This window comes from Oncorhynchus masou, chromosome 31 (assembly GCF_036934945.1).
Source record: "Oncorhynchus masou masou isolate Uvic2021 chromosome 31, UVic_Omas_1.1, whole genome shotgun sequence".
Classification (NCBI taxonomy): Eukaryota; Metazoa; Chordata; class Actinopteri; order Salmoniformes; family Salmonidae; genus Oncorhynchus; species Oncorhynchus masou.
In genome coordinates this window covers 37,247,099-37,263,390 of record NC_088242.1, presented here as the reverse complement: position 1 = coordinate 37,263,390, position 16,292 = coordinate 37,247,099, and the positions used below count along the sequence as shown (strand labels likewise).

Here is a 16,292-nt window from a genome sequence, read left to right as displayed (position 1 = left end):
TGATAGAGCTTGAATATTTTTTTAAAAGAATAATGCAAATATTGTAAAATCCAGGTGTGTAAAGCTCTTAGAGAGTTACCTAGAAATACCAATATTGTGGGCATTCCTGTTCCTTTATGACCACCCACCCCCTCGAGCATCCCATTGGTTCCTGCATGAGAAAAACGTGCACTCACAGGCGAGGGCGAAGAAAACTGTCGTCCCGCCTTCCCGATAGCACAGCAGACGGGAGGCTATGGCGACTAGTTTGTTAGTTAGCTAGTACACAGTGTCGCCCGTGCTCCCGCCTGCTGTGTACTGGAGTCCTCCTTAGGACTAACTGGCTAAGCTAACACGCAGTGTCATTCGCTCCCGCCTGCTGTGTACTGGAGTCCTCCTTAGGACTAACTGGCTAAGCTAACACGCAGTGTCATTCGCTCCCGCCTGCTGTGTACTGGAGTCCTCCTTAGGACTAACTGGCTAAGCTAACACGCAGTGTCATTCGCTCCCGCCTGCTGTGTACTGGAGTCCTCCTTAGGACTAACTGGCTAAGCTAACACGCAGTGTCATTCGCTCCCGCCTGCTGAACACCTGCACTCGCCGTCGTTAACGGAACATCGGGAAAACAGTGCCTGACAGGTGGGGGAGAAGGACGCTGTCTACCCGTTTACGGCTAGCTAGCTACTGTTGTCGCCCCTGCCCCTTCTTCTGTGGGGTTTTTCGTTGACTGGCATCCAACGTTATTGTGCATTAAAACCACCTACTGTATTGGAGCGTCCCCGCCTCCAGCCTGTCCTAAATAAAAAATGGGCCAATAGAAGTATAAAGAAGGTTTCCTGCAGATGCAGGAATGCCCACATTCAGGAAAGCCCCAAATTGCGGGTCACAATTACACTTCTCAAAAAGACTCAGCTGTAATTGCTGCCAAAATGTGATTCTAGCATGTATTGACTTAGGGGGTTGGATACTTATTTAATCAAGTTGAATTTTTTATTTGACATTAGAGTATCTTGTGTAGATTGTTGTCAAAAAAAAGTTCAATTAAATCAATTTTAAATCCACTTTGTAACAACAAAATGTGAAAAAGGTCAAGGGGTGTCAATACATCCTGAAGGCACTCAATATCATTATTCTTTCGAAAAACCCTCAATATCCTTATTCCTTGGAAAAAAGCTTTAACCCACCACCACCCGCTGTTATCTAGAACCTTCCAGTGTATTGTTGATGAGTGAGATTAAGGTTTGGTCCTCTCTTTTTCTTTCTCTCCCTCAAGACTCGGCCAGTAAGATTCCAAAGATACCCTTTATTCATAATCCCCACTGACTCCTTTCCCTTTCTCTCACCTGATTAGAATTTCTGCCGTGGCCTCTGGGATTGGACAATTTGAACATATTTTATTTAACCGCTTTTGTAAGGCCTAATATTCAACAGCTGTGATCTATAGAATAATTTAATTCTCAGGGTCAAGGAGGGATTCTGCCATGGAAGGGGAGTGTACAATCACTCTTTAGAAAATAGGAGTGATAGAGAGATGAGAAAAGGGGAAGAATCACACGAGTTGTCTTTAAAAATGAATGAGAAAATGGGTAATCACAGTCACTGCATGGCAAGGAGAAAAATCAATATGGGCTCTCAGTTCATCGGGGCAGTCCGAAAATCCTTGAGATGAACAAAAGTTGTGCATTTTGTTGCCTTCGCCGTACAACTCAACACAGGTATGTATGTGCCTGTGTTTCTGTGTGGTTAATAAAAGCATGTGTGTTCCTGTGTGTGCGTGAGTGAGTGACTGACAGAATGTGTGCGTGCATGCGCGTGAGTGACTGACAGAATGTGTGTGTGCATGCGCGTGAGTGACTGACAGAATGTGTGCGTGCATGTGTGTGGGTGACTGACAGAATGTGTGCGTGCATGCGCGTGAGTGACTGACAGAATGTGTGCGTGCATGCGCGTGAGTGACTGACAGAATGTGTGCGTGCATGCGCGTGAGTGACTGACAGAATGTGTGCGTGTGCATGCGCGTGAGTGACTGACAGAATGTGTGCGTGCATGCGCGTGAGTGACTGACAGAATGGGTGCGTGCATGCGCGTGAGTGACTGACAGAATGTGTGCGTGCATGCGCGTGAGTGACTGACAGAATGTGTGCGTGCATGCACGTGAGTGACTGACAGAATGTGTGCGTGCATGCGCGTGAGTGACTGACAGAATGTGTGCGTGCATGCGCGTGAGTGACTGACAGAAGGTGTGCGTGCATGCGCGTGAGTGACTGACAGAATGTGTGCGTGCATGCGCGTGAGTGACTGACAGAATGTGTGCGTGCATGCGCGTGAGTGACTGACAGAATGTGTGCGTGCATGCGCGTGAGTGACTGACAGAATGTGTGCGTGCATGCGCGTGAGTGACTGACAGAATGTGTGCGTGCATGCGCGTGAGTGACTGACAGAATGTGTGCGTGCATGCGCGTGAGTGACTGACAGAAGGTGTGCGTGCATGCGCGTGAGTGACTGACAGAATGTGTGCGTGCATGCGCGTGAGTGACTGACAGAATGTGTGCGTCTATGTGTTCAGTGAAAGTGCATTGAATGATGTCTGTTGGAGTTAGTAACTGAAAAACACCCACAATTTGAAACCAAATATTGTTCTGCATTCTACAACACTGATAAACGAGCATGATATCCATATAAAAGCAAGCCGGCCGGTATTCCTTACTGTGTTAGATGTCTCCTATTGTATGAATGAGGGAAGGGTGGTTGGGGACATAAGAGGACATCAAATAGATTCTGGTACTGCTGAACTCCCCATTCAATTGACCCCTCATGCCAACCTGCAGGGTCCCCCCTCGCTAGAATCCAATTCCACTTCCTGCCCTGTGTAGAAAGACCGTCAGACGAGCTCTCTGATTGGACACAACATGAATATTTAATCACCACCCTCCATCTAAGGCGGAGGTAGCATGGAGGGGGATAGAGGACAGGGAGAGGAGGGTTCGATTGCCCTTTTCTAGGGTTGCGCGTAACATTCAGACAATACCTTTCTCTCATCCACACCATCCTATCTTCCTCATCTCCATCCATCCATAGTATATTTATGAGCTTATGTTTATGTTTGGACAATCATGCATATGAAATGCCTCAATGCTTCAATTCAACCCCCATCGCCAATCCCCGCATCCCTAATCCCCCCATCCCTTCTTTTGCCATGCTGCCATGCTAAGCGATGCCCCCCCCCAGTTCATTAGCGAGCTCTTCAGTAGCCTGTCATAGAGGATGTGCTCCATCAAAGCTGATCGACTCCCCGTTCTCCAGAAAGATGTCGTGGGTTATCACCGTTTGCTCAGATCTCCGGCTACGGGGAACATGAATGGCAGGCCGTTGTTTGAAGACAGTGATTTCTCCACTGATGCCTCCCAGTTGGAAATTTAGAATCTTGTCTGGTAAGACACCATATGCAAAGTAAAGTACTGTACAGCACGGAACTAGCTCAACAGTCAGGGCCTGCCTTCCAGGCTTCCAGCAACCTAGTCTAATCCATCCATCTATCCCTCTATTTTTACCTCTCTGTCAGTCCCTCTCTAGCTCAACCCATCTCTACATTACACTCTGTTTCAGGGTTGACCAGAAGAATAATATTAGTCTCTGAAAAGTGAACAGACAACGTTCCCATTGACCACTGATTTCAATTTGTCAACATGCTTCTGGGAAATGACATTCACTGTACCACTGAACATATATTTAAATAATGGACCATAACAAATTACCTTATTTAAACATGTTGCAAAAGTATCTTAAACATTTACTGCACTACATTATATATTCATATAATAGCTATTAGGACCCTAATTCAATTATAAGCATTGCTTAACAAAATGAGAGGCTACAAGTAAGCAAATATTCAAGAGACATAATACTGTGTCTACTGGGCCCATTATATTAAGTCTCCATTATCATGCAAATGGGAGCGCTGGTTACAACTGTATTCCTTTGTAGTGGTAAAGCGTTAATTTTAGCTCAAAGGATATGCCAGTATACTACAGGGAAAGTGATGAGAGAGAAAGAGAACGAGGGAGAGGGAGAGGAGGAGAACATGCAGTAGTTTAAGTCCGCTTCAGTCTGACCTGGTCTGTGAGCTTCCATGTTCATATTGCATGACTAGTCCGTCTGGGTTGGGACTTTCTCTGTGCAAGTCGAGGTGTGCCTCTGCCACACACAACAGCCAAATGGACGGTAATACAGACATGGGATTTGACTGTGGTTTTAGCGGTGGGTGAAACGTAAACTCGCAGGCGTCGCCTTCTCTCCTTGCCGAAGTGTCAGGCTGGACGACAAAAAGAGAGGGTGGCGGAGGGTAGAAGACAGGAACTCATGACAGGGCACCTTGGTTGTCCCAATACAATACTGCTTGAATGACGACAAAAGCAGTCTTCCCATCTACAGAAACCCGAAAATGTCACGGAAAAACTAAACAGCCCCCCCCCCCAAAAAAGGATGAAACGCAGCATAGCGCATACAGCTCAGCTACGGATAAAGGGTCATCAAGACTTACGCTACGGGTGGACATGTTGGACAGACAGACAGACACGTACACACACGCCGACAACTGCGCCCAACAGGACTTCGCCACCATTGCGCTGACCATGCCGGCTACATCCCCTCACTGAATCAATGAACACGTGTACATGCGTACTCGCGCACGCACGCAAGGGGAGGCCCGTGACTTCCACTGAGAATAGGGTCATTGTCATGTCCTCGTGAGCATAAACACCATGAAAATGAACAACGGCGTTCGTGGTGGTAAAGAAAGAAAGCCATTCTGCTTGGACTGGTGGCGTGTACAAAGGGGGAACATATCTCTCTCTACTGCCTAACAATAAAAGGGGGATGATGGGAAGGGGGGGTGGGAGGGGGTGGGGGTTAGTCCAGCACGTGTGATAGTGGAGATGCCTGTGTGTGTAATGTGTCTATGGATGTGTGTGGACAGTCGAAACAGAGGTAAGATTCATTCGTATTGTCAATTGTGGATTTCTGCTCCGTGGTCTGCGGGTGGGCAGGCGTCCCTTGTAGCGGGACACTGAGACTCACAGAAACTCTCTGGGAGATAAACCCGTCTGCCTCCCATCGCGATCCCACTGTTGGAGCTGTTTATCCCGTTTAAGGCTCACCCTTCAGAGGAAGAACTGCTCAAACGCTCCTTGTCACAATCCCTGTCCGCCCTAAACGGCTGACAAACGGCAGGATTTTGTACTGGAAGGAAGCGCCGCCGAGAGGTTGGCTTGCCTGGGGAACAATTTGCCCCCATTCACCGGTTTTAGAAGCACATCTTACAAATCCTCAGAAGAATAGCCCTGGTTTGCGCATCAAACACCAGGAGTTGTAAGCTTAACTTAACCTGCATTGTGGTTGAGAGGGCCCTTGGTCGGCACATATGGCCTCTATATGGTCTTGTGCTACAATCAACGATGCACATGGCCAAGAACATACGGCTCCAAAACAAGGACATGACCAGCCACTCAGACAATGTTCATATAACCATGGCCAAGGACACCCAAAGACTAGCCTGTCTGGCGAATCAGAGGCTTTGAAAACGCTTGAGACATCAAATGACTCATCACTCACACACCCCCCTCTCCCTGTCTGTATGGAGCCCACACACCTCCAGTCACTTAAGGAGGGTTAACACGGGGCTTAATGAAATATTAAAAGGTGTCTGTACCTGCTGCTATTGTTGCCCCTTGGAATAAGATATAACCTATCTCTTGACAAGTTTTCATCCCCCCCCCTCTCCGTGGCGAGACGCTCGTCGAAAACCCCCAAAAACAGTCACAAAGAGGAGAAGGGAGTAATGGATAATCTATTTCATATTCCAAAGGCGCCCGCTGCTCTGAGGGAAAGAGGGAGGGAAGGAAGGAAAGAGAGGGGGATGGATGGATAGGGAGACGTGGGAGATGAGGAGAGAGAGAGAGACGTAGGGAGGCATGTAGAGATACTGTATTAGAGGGATGGGGGAAAAAGGAGACTAGGATGGGCAGAGAAAACGGAGAGAATGAGAGAAAGAATGAGAGGAGAAGGAGAAAGCTGGCAGATGATACCAGGTGTCTGCCAAGCCATTAAATCATGACAGGCTTCCTGTTGAAATAACCCCCCCCCCCACCCTAAATAAATTGTTAAACCCCCCCATATCTAAAGTTGTTTAATGCAATTTCTTAATGAACATAATAGCCAGAAATAATAATGAAAGAAAATAAAAACATCTAAACGGAGCCCAGGCAGAGATGTCGCCGGCGCTCAATTATTTCCCTGTCAAGTGGGTCTGTTTTTAATGAGGCCCTGTGGGACTGATGGCTGTCAGTCAGCCCTGACTTTTTGACACCGTTACAACTTCAAATAGAGCCGCGCTCGCTGCCTGCCGCAGCCACGCTTGCACGGCGGAAGGGAGGCTGCAGCAGCGCTACAACTCAGCTCGTCCTGACAGGCTGGGAGAGAGACGGAGGAAGAGACAGAGGGGGGGAATGGTGGTGGGAGGGAGGGGGGGGAGCGCACGCAGGCACACACATAGGTGAACAGCAGACACATACACACAATATTACGTTATTTTGCTCATATACACCGACCTCCATGTATAGACTCTCACACAGACCTCCACACACACCAGTTTCTCCTTTTGATGGAAAAACCAATTGCACAGGTGCTTATCTGATGAGGTTTGTCAAACTGGCAGGGATTTCTCCTCCCTCCCTCAATCTCCTTATTTCCACTTCTTCAACTTAATGATAACTCTCCACGGGCTGGCCCCACATGGGACGGACAGAGACAAACTATTTTGCCCATTAATATGAACCCCCCCACCCACCAAGCGTGCATCCAAAATAAGACAATCCGCTCGCCCGGAAACGAAACAGCAAATGGCCTCTCTCGTGCGCGAGCGCGTTCTGCCACATGGAGGCAGGTTGGCCGTCTGGCCTGAGCCAGGCAGAGACCACCGGTCTCCTGTCTGTCTATGAGTCTGTCTGTGTGTTCGAAGGAGGTGGACGTGGGGGGTACCGGTAAAGGTTTTAGAGAGAGTATGTTTCTGTGTGAGTGTAATATGTGTGACACATAAGAACATAATTCAGCCCTCAGGACTGGACACTGGAATCCCCCCCAACAGTCCAACATTTGCCTTGCCTCTGATTATACACATAAAATACAACAATATTAACCTGCCCACAAACAGTAGAATGGCTTTTAACTACAAAACAAGGACTTAAACACACACAGTATTGTGAGTTGGTAAAAAAGAGCATGGAACATCCTTGTCAGCTTGAAGACTTCCGGGTAAAAGGCTCTATGTAAAAGTACTGCATTATTATTGTCATCATTTCAACTCGACAAAAAGTAAAGAAAGAAGAAATACAATAATTTAGACAGGACAACAGAGCAATTTCACTCATATTAAAAATGGCTTAAGTCTGAATTCACACACAATCAAAGCAATCCATGTTTCAATTGGTCCTGGACTATTGTAAAGTGGCTGTTCCACTGGATGTCAGAAGGTGAATTCACCAATTTGTAAGTCACTCTGGATAAGAGCGTCTGCTAAATGACTTAAATGTAAATGTATACAATACCATGCATGTCATGTGGGGTGGCAGGGTAGCCTAGTGGTTAGAATGTTGGACTAGTAACCGGAAGGTTGCAAGTTCAAACCCCCGAGCTGACAAGGTACAAATCTGTCGTTCTGCCCCTGAACAGGCAGTTTTAACCCACTGTTCCCAGGCCGTCATTGAAAATAAGAATGTGTTCTTCACTGACTTGCCTAGTTAAATAAAGGTAAAAAAATATATATATATATATAATAAAAAATGTGATTCGCCGGCCAAAGACGATTGGTCTGCGTCAGTTCACGTTAATAATAGACTTCATAAAATATACACTTAGTATCACATAATCTTTAACGCAAAACCCAAAAATCTATCATCAATTCTAAAACAATGTTTATAAATAAATAGAATTGCTGCTGTAGAAAAATCATGTTTTTTTGGGGGGGGGGGCCTACCATTATCAATTCTCCATTAATGTCTTGTGTGTAAAAACAAAATGGAGACTGGACACTATTAAGATCCCTTACAGTCAGATAACAGTGATAGGAGTCAGTAATGTGACGAGGGTGGATAAAAGGGGGGATTTTCCTTCTTTGAGCTAAAACAGAAGCAAACTTGTTCATGCATTTTCTATGGGTTGTATATATCTTCCATATCTCACATTCGGGCCCAACCGTGCCAACAAAAAAAAGGTGACTCTGAAAACCACCTCTTATTTGAAGGCCCTGTCCTTTGTGCTGTATGTTCCGTTCATAAAAGAGGATAGCTAGGAGCTACATGCCAGTAGGCTGGGTACATTCATATAGTCGGCCCCCATGTTAATCTTCCACACAAAGAGTTGAGTCGAGCGCTTAATAGACTAGACGTGTTGAAAGTTGGTCTGACAGAGGGAGAGAAAAGCTCCGCGTAGATAGATAGATAGATAGATAGATAGACAGACAGACAGACAGACAGACAGACAGACAGACAGACAGAGCATGGACGTGGCGAATGAACAACAGTAGGAAGTTGTACATATTTGAACCTGTCTAGACTTTTTGAATCCCCTACAGGCCCTCTCTACCCAGGGAAAAGATAGATATCCAACGCTAAACGCAGTCCAGTGATGACGACACCAGGAATATTATCAATAGCAATAAAAGACACAGAGGGGGGCTGTCTCAGAGAGAAAGCGAGTGCGAGAGAGAGAGACCCCTGTCAGGGCCCAGAAAGAGTGATTCATGGGCACCATTTGTTCTAATTACTCCAGAGCAAACACTTTTGTCGCTATTAATCATGCGGGTGCGTGTTTTGTGTGTGTGTGTGACGGAGTGCGTGTGTGTGTGTGAGAGCATTGGGGGAGATCAGTGCCCTCGCACATTGAAATAGATGGCCAGAATGATGGTGAGGAGGATGGTGGCGCCGAGGACGAAGACCAGGACTCGGTTCTGGATGATTCTGCAGCGAGAGAAAGAAAGAGAGTGAGAGGTAGAGAGAGAGAGAGGTAGAGAGAGAACGATAGGTAGCGAGAGAGAGGTAGAGAGGGAGATGAAGAGAGAGAAGGAAAAATAGGTAAAGACAGGGTTAGCCAGGGGTTACAGTAGCCTGTCTGAATCCACAGAGACATTTGAAACACGCCCAAACTTTTATGCATTTATGTGTAACAAAATGACCGGCCCTTAACTCTGAGGTTATCATGTTTAATGGGCACCATGAGGGCCTCATACAAGGGTATTTACTGTTCACAGTGTTCCTACTGTCAAGACTGCTGTCCAAAAGCGACAACACACACACACACACACACACACACACACACACACACACACACACACACACACACACACACACACACACACACTGCTTGTTCCAGCATCTCCCAAACACAGACTCGTAAACACACATCCAATCACACATACACAAAACTGCAGACAGGCTTTAAAAACATTATTTTCATAATAAAGTGGAAAATGTGGCTCACAAGTTTCCTTGAGGTAATAAAATCAGTGAATTACTGATGGAATGTGCCATAAAACGCCTCGCTCTTTTTGCACATTTCAATTTTCCCACTGTTTCCTAAGTAGACTTGACAAAAAAATGTACTTTGAACAAAAAAATTATACAAAGAGAGGTAGTGAGGAGAATGAGACAAAATTAACGTGTTGTGTGTGTGTACACGTGTATCTATCTGTGTGTGTGTGTGTGTCTGTAGTCCCAGAAGTAGTCTCCAGTGCCTCTCCCCACACACTTCCCCACCCTCCGTCACTCCTGACAAATGACAGAATTATCACATTTGCTGACATGTGGAGGGGGAGTGGAAAGGGAATGGAGGGGAGGTGGGCCAGTGTCCACTGCTCTAAGCAGGAGATGAATGGCCCATGCTCCAGCCATTCATCACTGGGGCTGTGGAGCTGCAACTCAGGCCTGCTCACTCACCCCCTACCTACCCCTTCCCCAGCCCCAGCATCTATCCTGGCCTGAGGATAGTAGCAGTGTGCTTTTAACTCCAGCTGTAGACCTGCTCTTGCCTCTAGCCTGTGTCCTGATCTTCTTTAGTCAGACACTTATCCCAGCCTGAGTTTCAGCTTCTTACACCTTCTTCTATGGCCCCCTCTTGTACATTCCCCTTCGCCCCCTGTCCACTCCCCTTTGCCCCCTGTCCACTCCCCTTTGCCCCCTGTCCACTTCCCTTTGCCCCCTGTCCACTCCCCTTCGCCCCCTGTCCACTCCCCTTCGCCCCCTCCCCTTCGCCCCGTGTCCACTCCCCTTCGCCCCCTGTCCACTTCCCTTCGCCCCCTGTCCACTCCCCTTCGCCCCCTGTCCACTTCCCTTTGCCCCCTGTCCACTTCCCTTTGCCCCCTGTCCACTCCCCTTTGTCCCCTGTCCACTCCCCTTTGTCCCCTGTCCACTCCCCTTTGCCTCCTGTCCACTCCCCTTCGCCCCCTGTCCACTCCCCTTTTCCCCCTGTCCACTCCCCTTTGCCCCCTGTCCACTTCCCTTCGCACCCTGTCCACTCTCCTTCGCCCCCTGTCCACTCCCCTTTGCCCCCTGTCCACTTCCCTTCGCCCCCTGTCCACTCTCCTTCGCCCCCTGTCCACTCCCCTTCGCCCCCTGTCCACCTTCCAGTTACACCCTCTAAACTCCTCACCATGTCTCAGTCCTTGCTGTCTATACTCCATCCCCAGCCTCCAGAATGATCCTCTTCCCCCCCTGTCCTACTCTAACAATCCCCCTCAGGTATGACTCCTATCTCCAATCCCTAGCCCACAGCCTGAACCTATGTTACCCGAGCTCCAGTCCCAGCCTGACACAGAGAGAGTCTCCAGGAGCCCGAGCCATCAGCCTGGAAACAGCTCAGCAGCCCTGAGAGCCCCAGCCTACACACCAAGACAACACTCGTCTCTACATGCACGGGCATGAGCCTTTACCTCTACCCGTGCCTGTGTCTGTATAGAGTTTAAGTGTGTCGGAGCGTGTGCTGTGAGTGATGTTACGAGCGCCTGCCTATGGGCAAAAGTGAGCAAGCATGTTTGTACAGTACACACTGGTTGTGTTTGTGCGCAGGCTACGCATGCAGGCTACGCACGCAAGGGCGAGAAAAGACGTTCGCAATGAGAGTGAAGTAAGCTCTGACATAACACTCCCCCTGACGCGGCGAGTATACCCATTCGCAATGTTTATCAGAGATTGATTTGAATAAATGGGCCTCGTCTCCGTGGCTCTGGCCTCTCCTGATAGGGTCCTGGCGCTGCAGCACTTGCATAATGCAGAGCCGATTCAGGGGGGGGGGGGGGGAAGCGGGGGAAACATTAATCAGCGCGTGTTTAGCTAGGCTACATCTCCCCCATGTCTCCCTTTAATTGCCATTCATTATTCAGCATGATTATTTACCCGCAAACGCCCCAACAGAGATGCTAGCGTGTTACTGTATGTGATGTGTTTTGGGGATCCTGCTGCAAGTTCATTTTATAGCTGTGGAGGAGGGGTTGAGATGAAAGGGGGGGGGGTGGGGTGGTGGGAAATTAGTTTTGGGCTGGCGAAAACTTGGTTAGGGGGATAGGGAAGTACCTACCACCTTAAAATAAGTTGTATTTAATAAGCTTAATAAACTATTTATAAGTAGTGTAGCTATCGGCCTATACTGCTGATAAATGAGTCTTCTAGCCTTCATAACCATTCATTAACAAGGCATGTATTATAAAATGACTAAATTAGCATTTATTATAATTTAGAACGCATTTATAAAGTATAATGGGGCATCCTATAGAGTGTTTTTTTTTCTTAACACTACACCAAAAAAAAGACATATACTCTCCTTAAAAAACGAGACCCGTCATTTAGTGTCGGAAGCTACCTGTAGACTTCCAGTCATTGACTGACTTCCAGCCAGACTTCCAGTCATTGACTGACTTCCAGCCAGACTTCCAGTTATTGACTGACTTCCAGCCAGACTTCCAGTCATTGGGCTTACGCAAGTCAGCATTGGCTTGCGAAACTAAGTTCCCTCAAACTGCACGCAGTTTACATAATTAATGGTGTCCACGAGGTCATCGGACTCCGGGTAAGTAGAAAAACGTCTCGATTGCGTGAATCTCTCCGTATCGCCTTACCACTTAGCCTAGGGAAGAGGCGGTGCATTTCTCTCAAGCCCTATTTCTCCTCATGTTTTTAGACTTCATATCCCCGTTTACATAAGAACACAATATGCATATATTGCAATCCCTAACTGGGGGTGTCTAGTTCATTGGATATGGGAAATGCCTCCTTAATAACACCGGGAAAGTGGATTGGAGAGAAGGAGAAGACCGAGGGCTGGTCTGTTTGATGCCAGCCAGGTCATTTGAATGAATGAGTCAAATGCATGGGACGGGGGGCCCTCTCCTGCCTACAGTAATGTAGATGAATATACCGGTGGTTAGGGACCTCTGAAAACACCCTCCGAGGGGGAGGAATAGGCCCCCAGGCTGCCAAACGGGGAGGAGGAGAGGAGAGTCCAGAGTGGAGGAGAGGAGCGAGGGATTAGAACGGAGTCATAATTCACTTAAGCCATGTTTCAATCCATTTACTAAACAGTGTCTGTGACACTTTAAAGAGCATACGCCCTGCTCTCTGACAGCCAGTGAAATGAACCCCCGGAACCCCCCATGACAGAGCGAGAAGCTTGAGGTGTGAAAGGAGGAATAATCCGTTGGTTTGGCTAGTTATCCGACTGTGCCCAACGGCATGATGATCTCAGTAATCTACATGTGAGTCACTCAACAAAATAAAAGGATCACCTATCTGTGTCATGTGTTCATTTGAATTGTTCACTACAGTCCATCATAAAGTGGGTGAATGAAATCAAATCAGAGTTTATTTGTCACGTGCACCGAATACAACCGGTGTAGACTTTACAGTGAAATGCTTACTTCACCAACAGTGCGGTTTTTAAGTAAAAAATAGGTATTAGGTGGACAATAGATAAGTAAAGAAATAAAATCAACAGTAAAAAGACTGTAAAAAATAACAGTAGCAAGGCTATAAACAGGCACTGGTTAGTCTGGATAATTGAGGTAGTATGTACATGTAAGTATGGTTAAAGTGACTACACATATATGATAAACCGAGTAGCAGCAGCATAAAAGAGGGGTGGGCAATGTAAATCGTTTGGGGAGTCACTTGTTCAGGAGTCTTATGGCTTAGGGGGTAAAAGCTGTTAAGTAGACTTTTGGTCACAGACTTGGTGCTCCGGTAATGCTTGCCATCCGGTAGCAGACAATTTTTAGGGCCTTCCTTTGACACCGCCTGGTGTAGAGGTCCTGGATGGCAGGGAGTTTAGCCCCAGTGATGTACTGGGCCGCACGCACTACCCTCTGTAGTGCCTTGCGGTCGGAGGCCGAGAAATTGCCGTACCAGGAAGTGATGCAACCGGTTCAGGATGCTCTCGATGTTGCAGCTGTAGGACGTTTTGAGGATCTGAGGACCCATGTTAAATCTTTTTTGTTTCCTGAGGGGGAATAGGTTATGTCGTGTCCTCTTCACGACTGTCTTGGTGTTTTTGGACCATGTTAGTGTTTTGGTGAAGTGGACGCCAAGGAACTTGAAGCTCTCAACCTGCTCTACTACAGCCCAGTCGATGAGAACGGGGGTGTACTTGGTCCTCCTTTTCCTGTAGTCCACAATCAAAAACCAGATCAGTCAGCGATAGCACTGTCCCCCTTAATATAATCCAATTGACCTAATTTGCAATGATACCTTTTGCTACAAAGTTGTCCATCTAACAGATATCTATACTGCAAAGATGATATGTCACACAAAGAGATTCATTTCAGTCTACCAGCCACACACAATTACAAGCCTTATTTATTCAAATGAAGTCACATAATGCCATCTTAAAATTCTCCAAACATATCTTTGACCAGAGAGTTTCAGTTTGAAAAACATGGTTTATTCTACCTTATAGCAGATCCAGCTCTGAGACATCACATCTCCAGACAGAACAGAACTTATCAAACCGGATCCATCCTCTGTGTTTGACACTTGACATAAGAGAAAAGAATGGGAGGGGTGGAGAGGTGACTTGGGATAAGCCTTATACACCCCCCCCACGCACCTTCTCATGAGGCCCTTCTGTGATCCCCCAACATTCTCTCTCCTCTCTCTCTTCTCTTTCTTCTCTCTCTCCAACAAGCAACCAAGCAGTTGACTAAAGAGCAAAGCAGCTGTGGCACTGCCCAAAGACCGGTGATGCTGTACATGCATGCAAGTGAGGGAGAGAGGGGCAAGAGGAGGGAGAAGTATAAGAGAGACGGGGGGGGGGGGGGATAGGAGAATGAAAACGAGAGAGAAGCAGCAGAGAGCGCAGAAACCCTAGAAGAGTCCGTTTACCCGGAGAAGAAGGCTGGAAGAGAGCCTCCTCAGAGACAGATGAAAATAATGAGGACTTTTCTGTCAGGAAAGATTTACAAAATCTTACCCATGTTATTAAAATTTAAAATCTCTATTTTTTTCTCTCTTTTCCCTCTCCCTTAGTGTATTTTCTTCACAGCACACCCTTATTACCAGTCCTAATGAGGCCAGGGATACACCTCTATGGTGTGAGAGTCAGTGAGACTGTGGGTGTGCGCGTGCGTGTGTGTGTGTGCCCTAAAGCCCCACACACACCCCCTCTCTGCTGGCTCTCTGAGGTGGACTTGTGGACATACAGACACACATTCAGACAGACAGACAGACACAGCACATCACTACTACCTTAGAAAACAAACTTAACACCCAGAGATCCCCCCCCCCTCCTTTCCACTACTAGGCCAATAAAACTAAAATCAATGTCTGTCTGACCAATTCTGGTTCTTTCTCTCTAAATCCTGGGAATATGCAGCATGGGACAGGAGTGGAGGAGAGGATAGAAAAGAAGGGAGGGAACAAGGGAGGGGAAAAGAGGGATGGAGGGAGGGGTGCCGGAAGGCTCAATGTGTTCACAAATAGTGAGAGTAATGGAAATGGTGCAGAAAGCTGGAAAGGGGGGGGGCGAGCCCTGACTAACGCGTTTCCTTGTGATCGTGAACTAATACAAATAAATATTTGATTCTATTGCCCGTCTTCACACCTCTCCTCCTCACTCGCACTCACGTCAAAGTACTCTGTTTAAATTGACCGATTCAATGGAAAGAGCTGTAAGAACTGGCCATGTTTCAATCTAATGAATGAAACAGATCTAGTAAAAGGAGTCAAATCAGCATCAAGAGCGTACTGTACAAAATACACGTGTTAAGAAGGTAAATTGTGTGTGAAGAACCACATGGGAAAAAAAAAAAAAAACTGTCATGAACATGAAACTATTTGAGATGCTGGGTGAACAGCTTGGACAATAGGCTGACCTGAAGTAGTGCAATGTTACCCCTCTATATGCATGCTCTGCCCCCCCCCCCCCCCCCACACACACACACACAAACACACAAACACACACACACACACACACACACACACACACACACACACACACAGGGCTGAAAAAATAGAGCTCTTTAATTGCATGTCATTTACTTTAAAAAGTCCCCGACATCATATAATTCCCGAAAGAAAAACATTAGTTATGCACACATACATACTATCACACCCTAGCCAGTACTGAATGCTGTATCTCAATAGGAACCTGAACGTTATTATACATACTATCACACCCTAGCCAGTACTGAATGCTGTATCTCAATAGGAACCTGAACGTTATTATACATACTATCACACTCTAGCCAGTACTGAATGCTGTATCTCAATAGGAACCTGAACGTTATTATACATACTATCACACCCTAGCCAGTACTGAATGCTGTATCTCAATAGGAACCTGAACGTTATTATACATACTATCACACCCTAGCCAGTACTGAATGCTGTATCTCAATAGGAACCTGAACGTTATTATACATACTATCACACTCTAGCCAGTACTGAATGCTGTATCTCAATAGGAACCTGAACGTTATTATACATACTATCACACTCTAGCCAGTACTGAATGCTGTATCTCAATAGGAACCTGAACGTTATTATACATACAGCATTCAGTACTGGCTAGAGTTTGATAGTATCTCAATAGGAACCTGAACGTTATTATACATACTATCACACTCTAGCCAGTACTGAATGCTGTATCTCAATAGGAACCTGAACGTTATTATACATACTATCACACTCTAGCCAGTACTGAATGCTGTATCTCAATAGGAACCTGAACGTTACTATACATACTATCACACTCTAGCCAGTACTGAATGCTGTATCTCA

At 46.7% G+C, this 16,292-nt stretch overlaps 1 protein-coding gene across 2 annotated transcripts in view; it reads right to left on the bottom strand.

Annotated features, from left to right (window-relative positions):
• Positions 1–7,167: 7,167 nt before the first annotated feature.
• The window catches only part of LOC135523900 (vesicle transport through interaction with t-SNAREs homolog 1A-like), a 170,698-nt gene continuing 161,573 nt past the window's right edge, over positions 7,168–16,292 (bottom strand). The window contains exon 8 of one of the 2 annotated variants that reach the window (XM_064950906.1): positions 7,168–8,990. In XM_064950906.1, coding sequence (XP_064806978.1) covers positions 8,897–8,990 — 94 coding nt within the window. In that variant the 3' untranslated portion in view covers positions 7,168–8,896. The remainder of the gene's footprint in view (positions 8,991–16,292) is intronic. The other variant, XM_064950907.1, reaches the window with a different exon arrangement.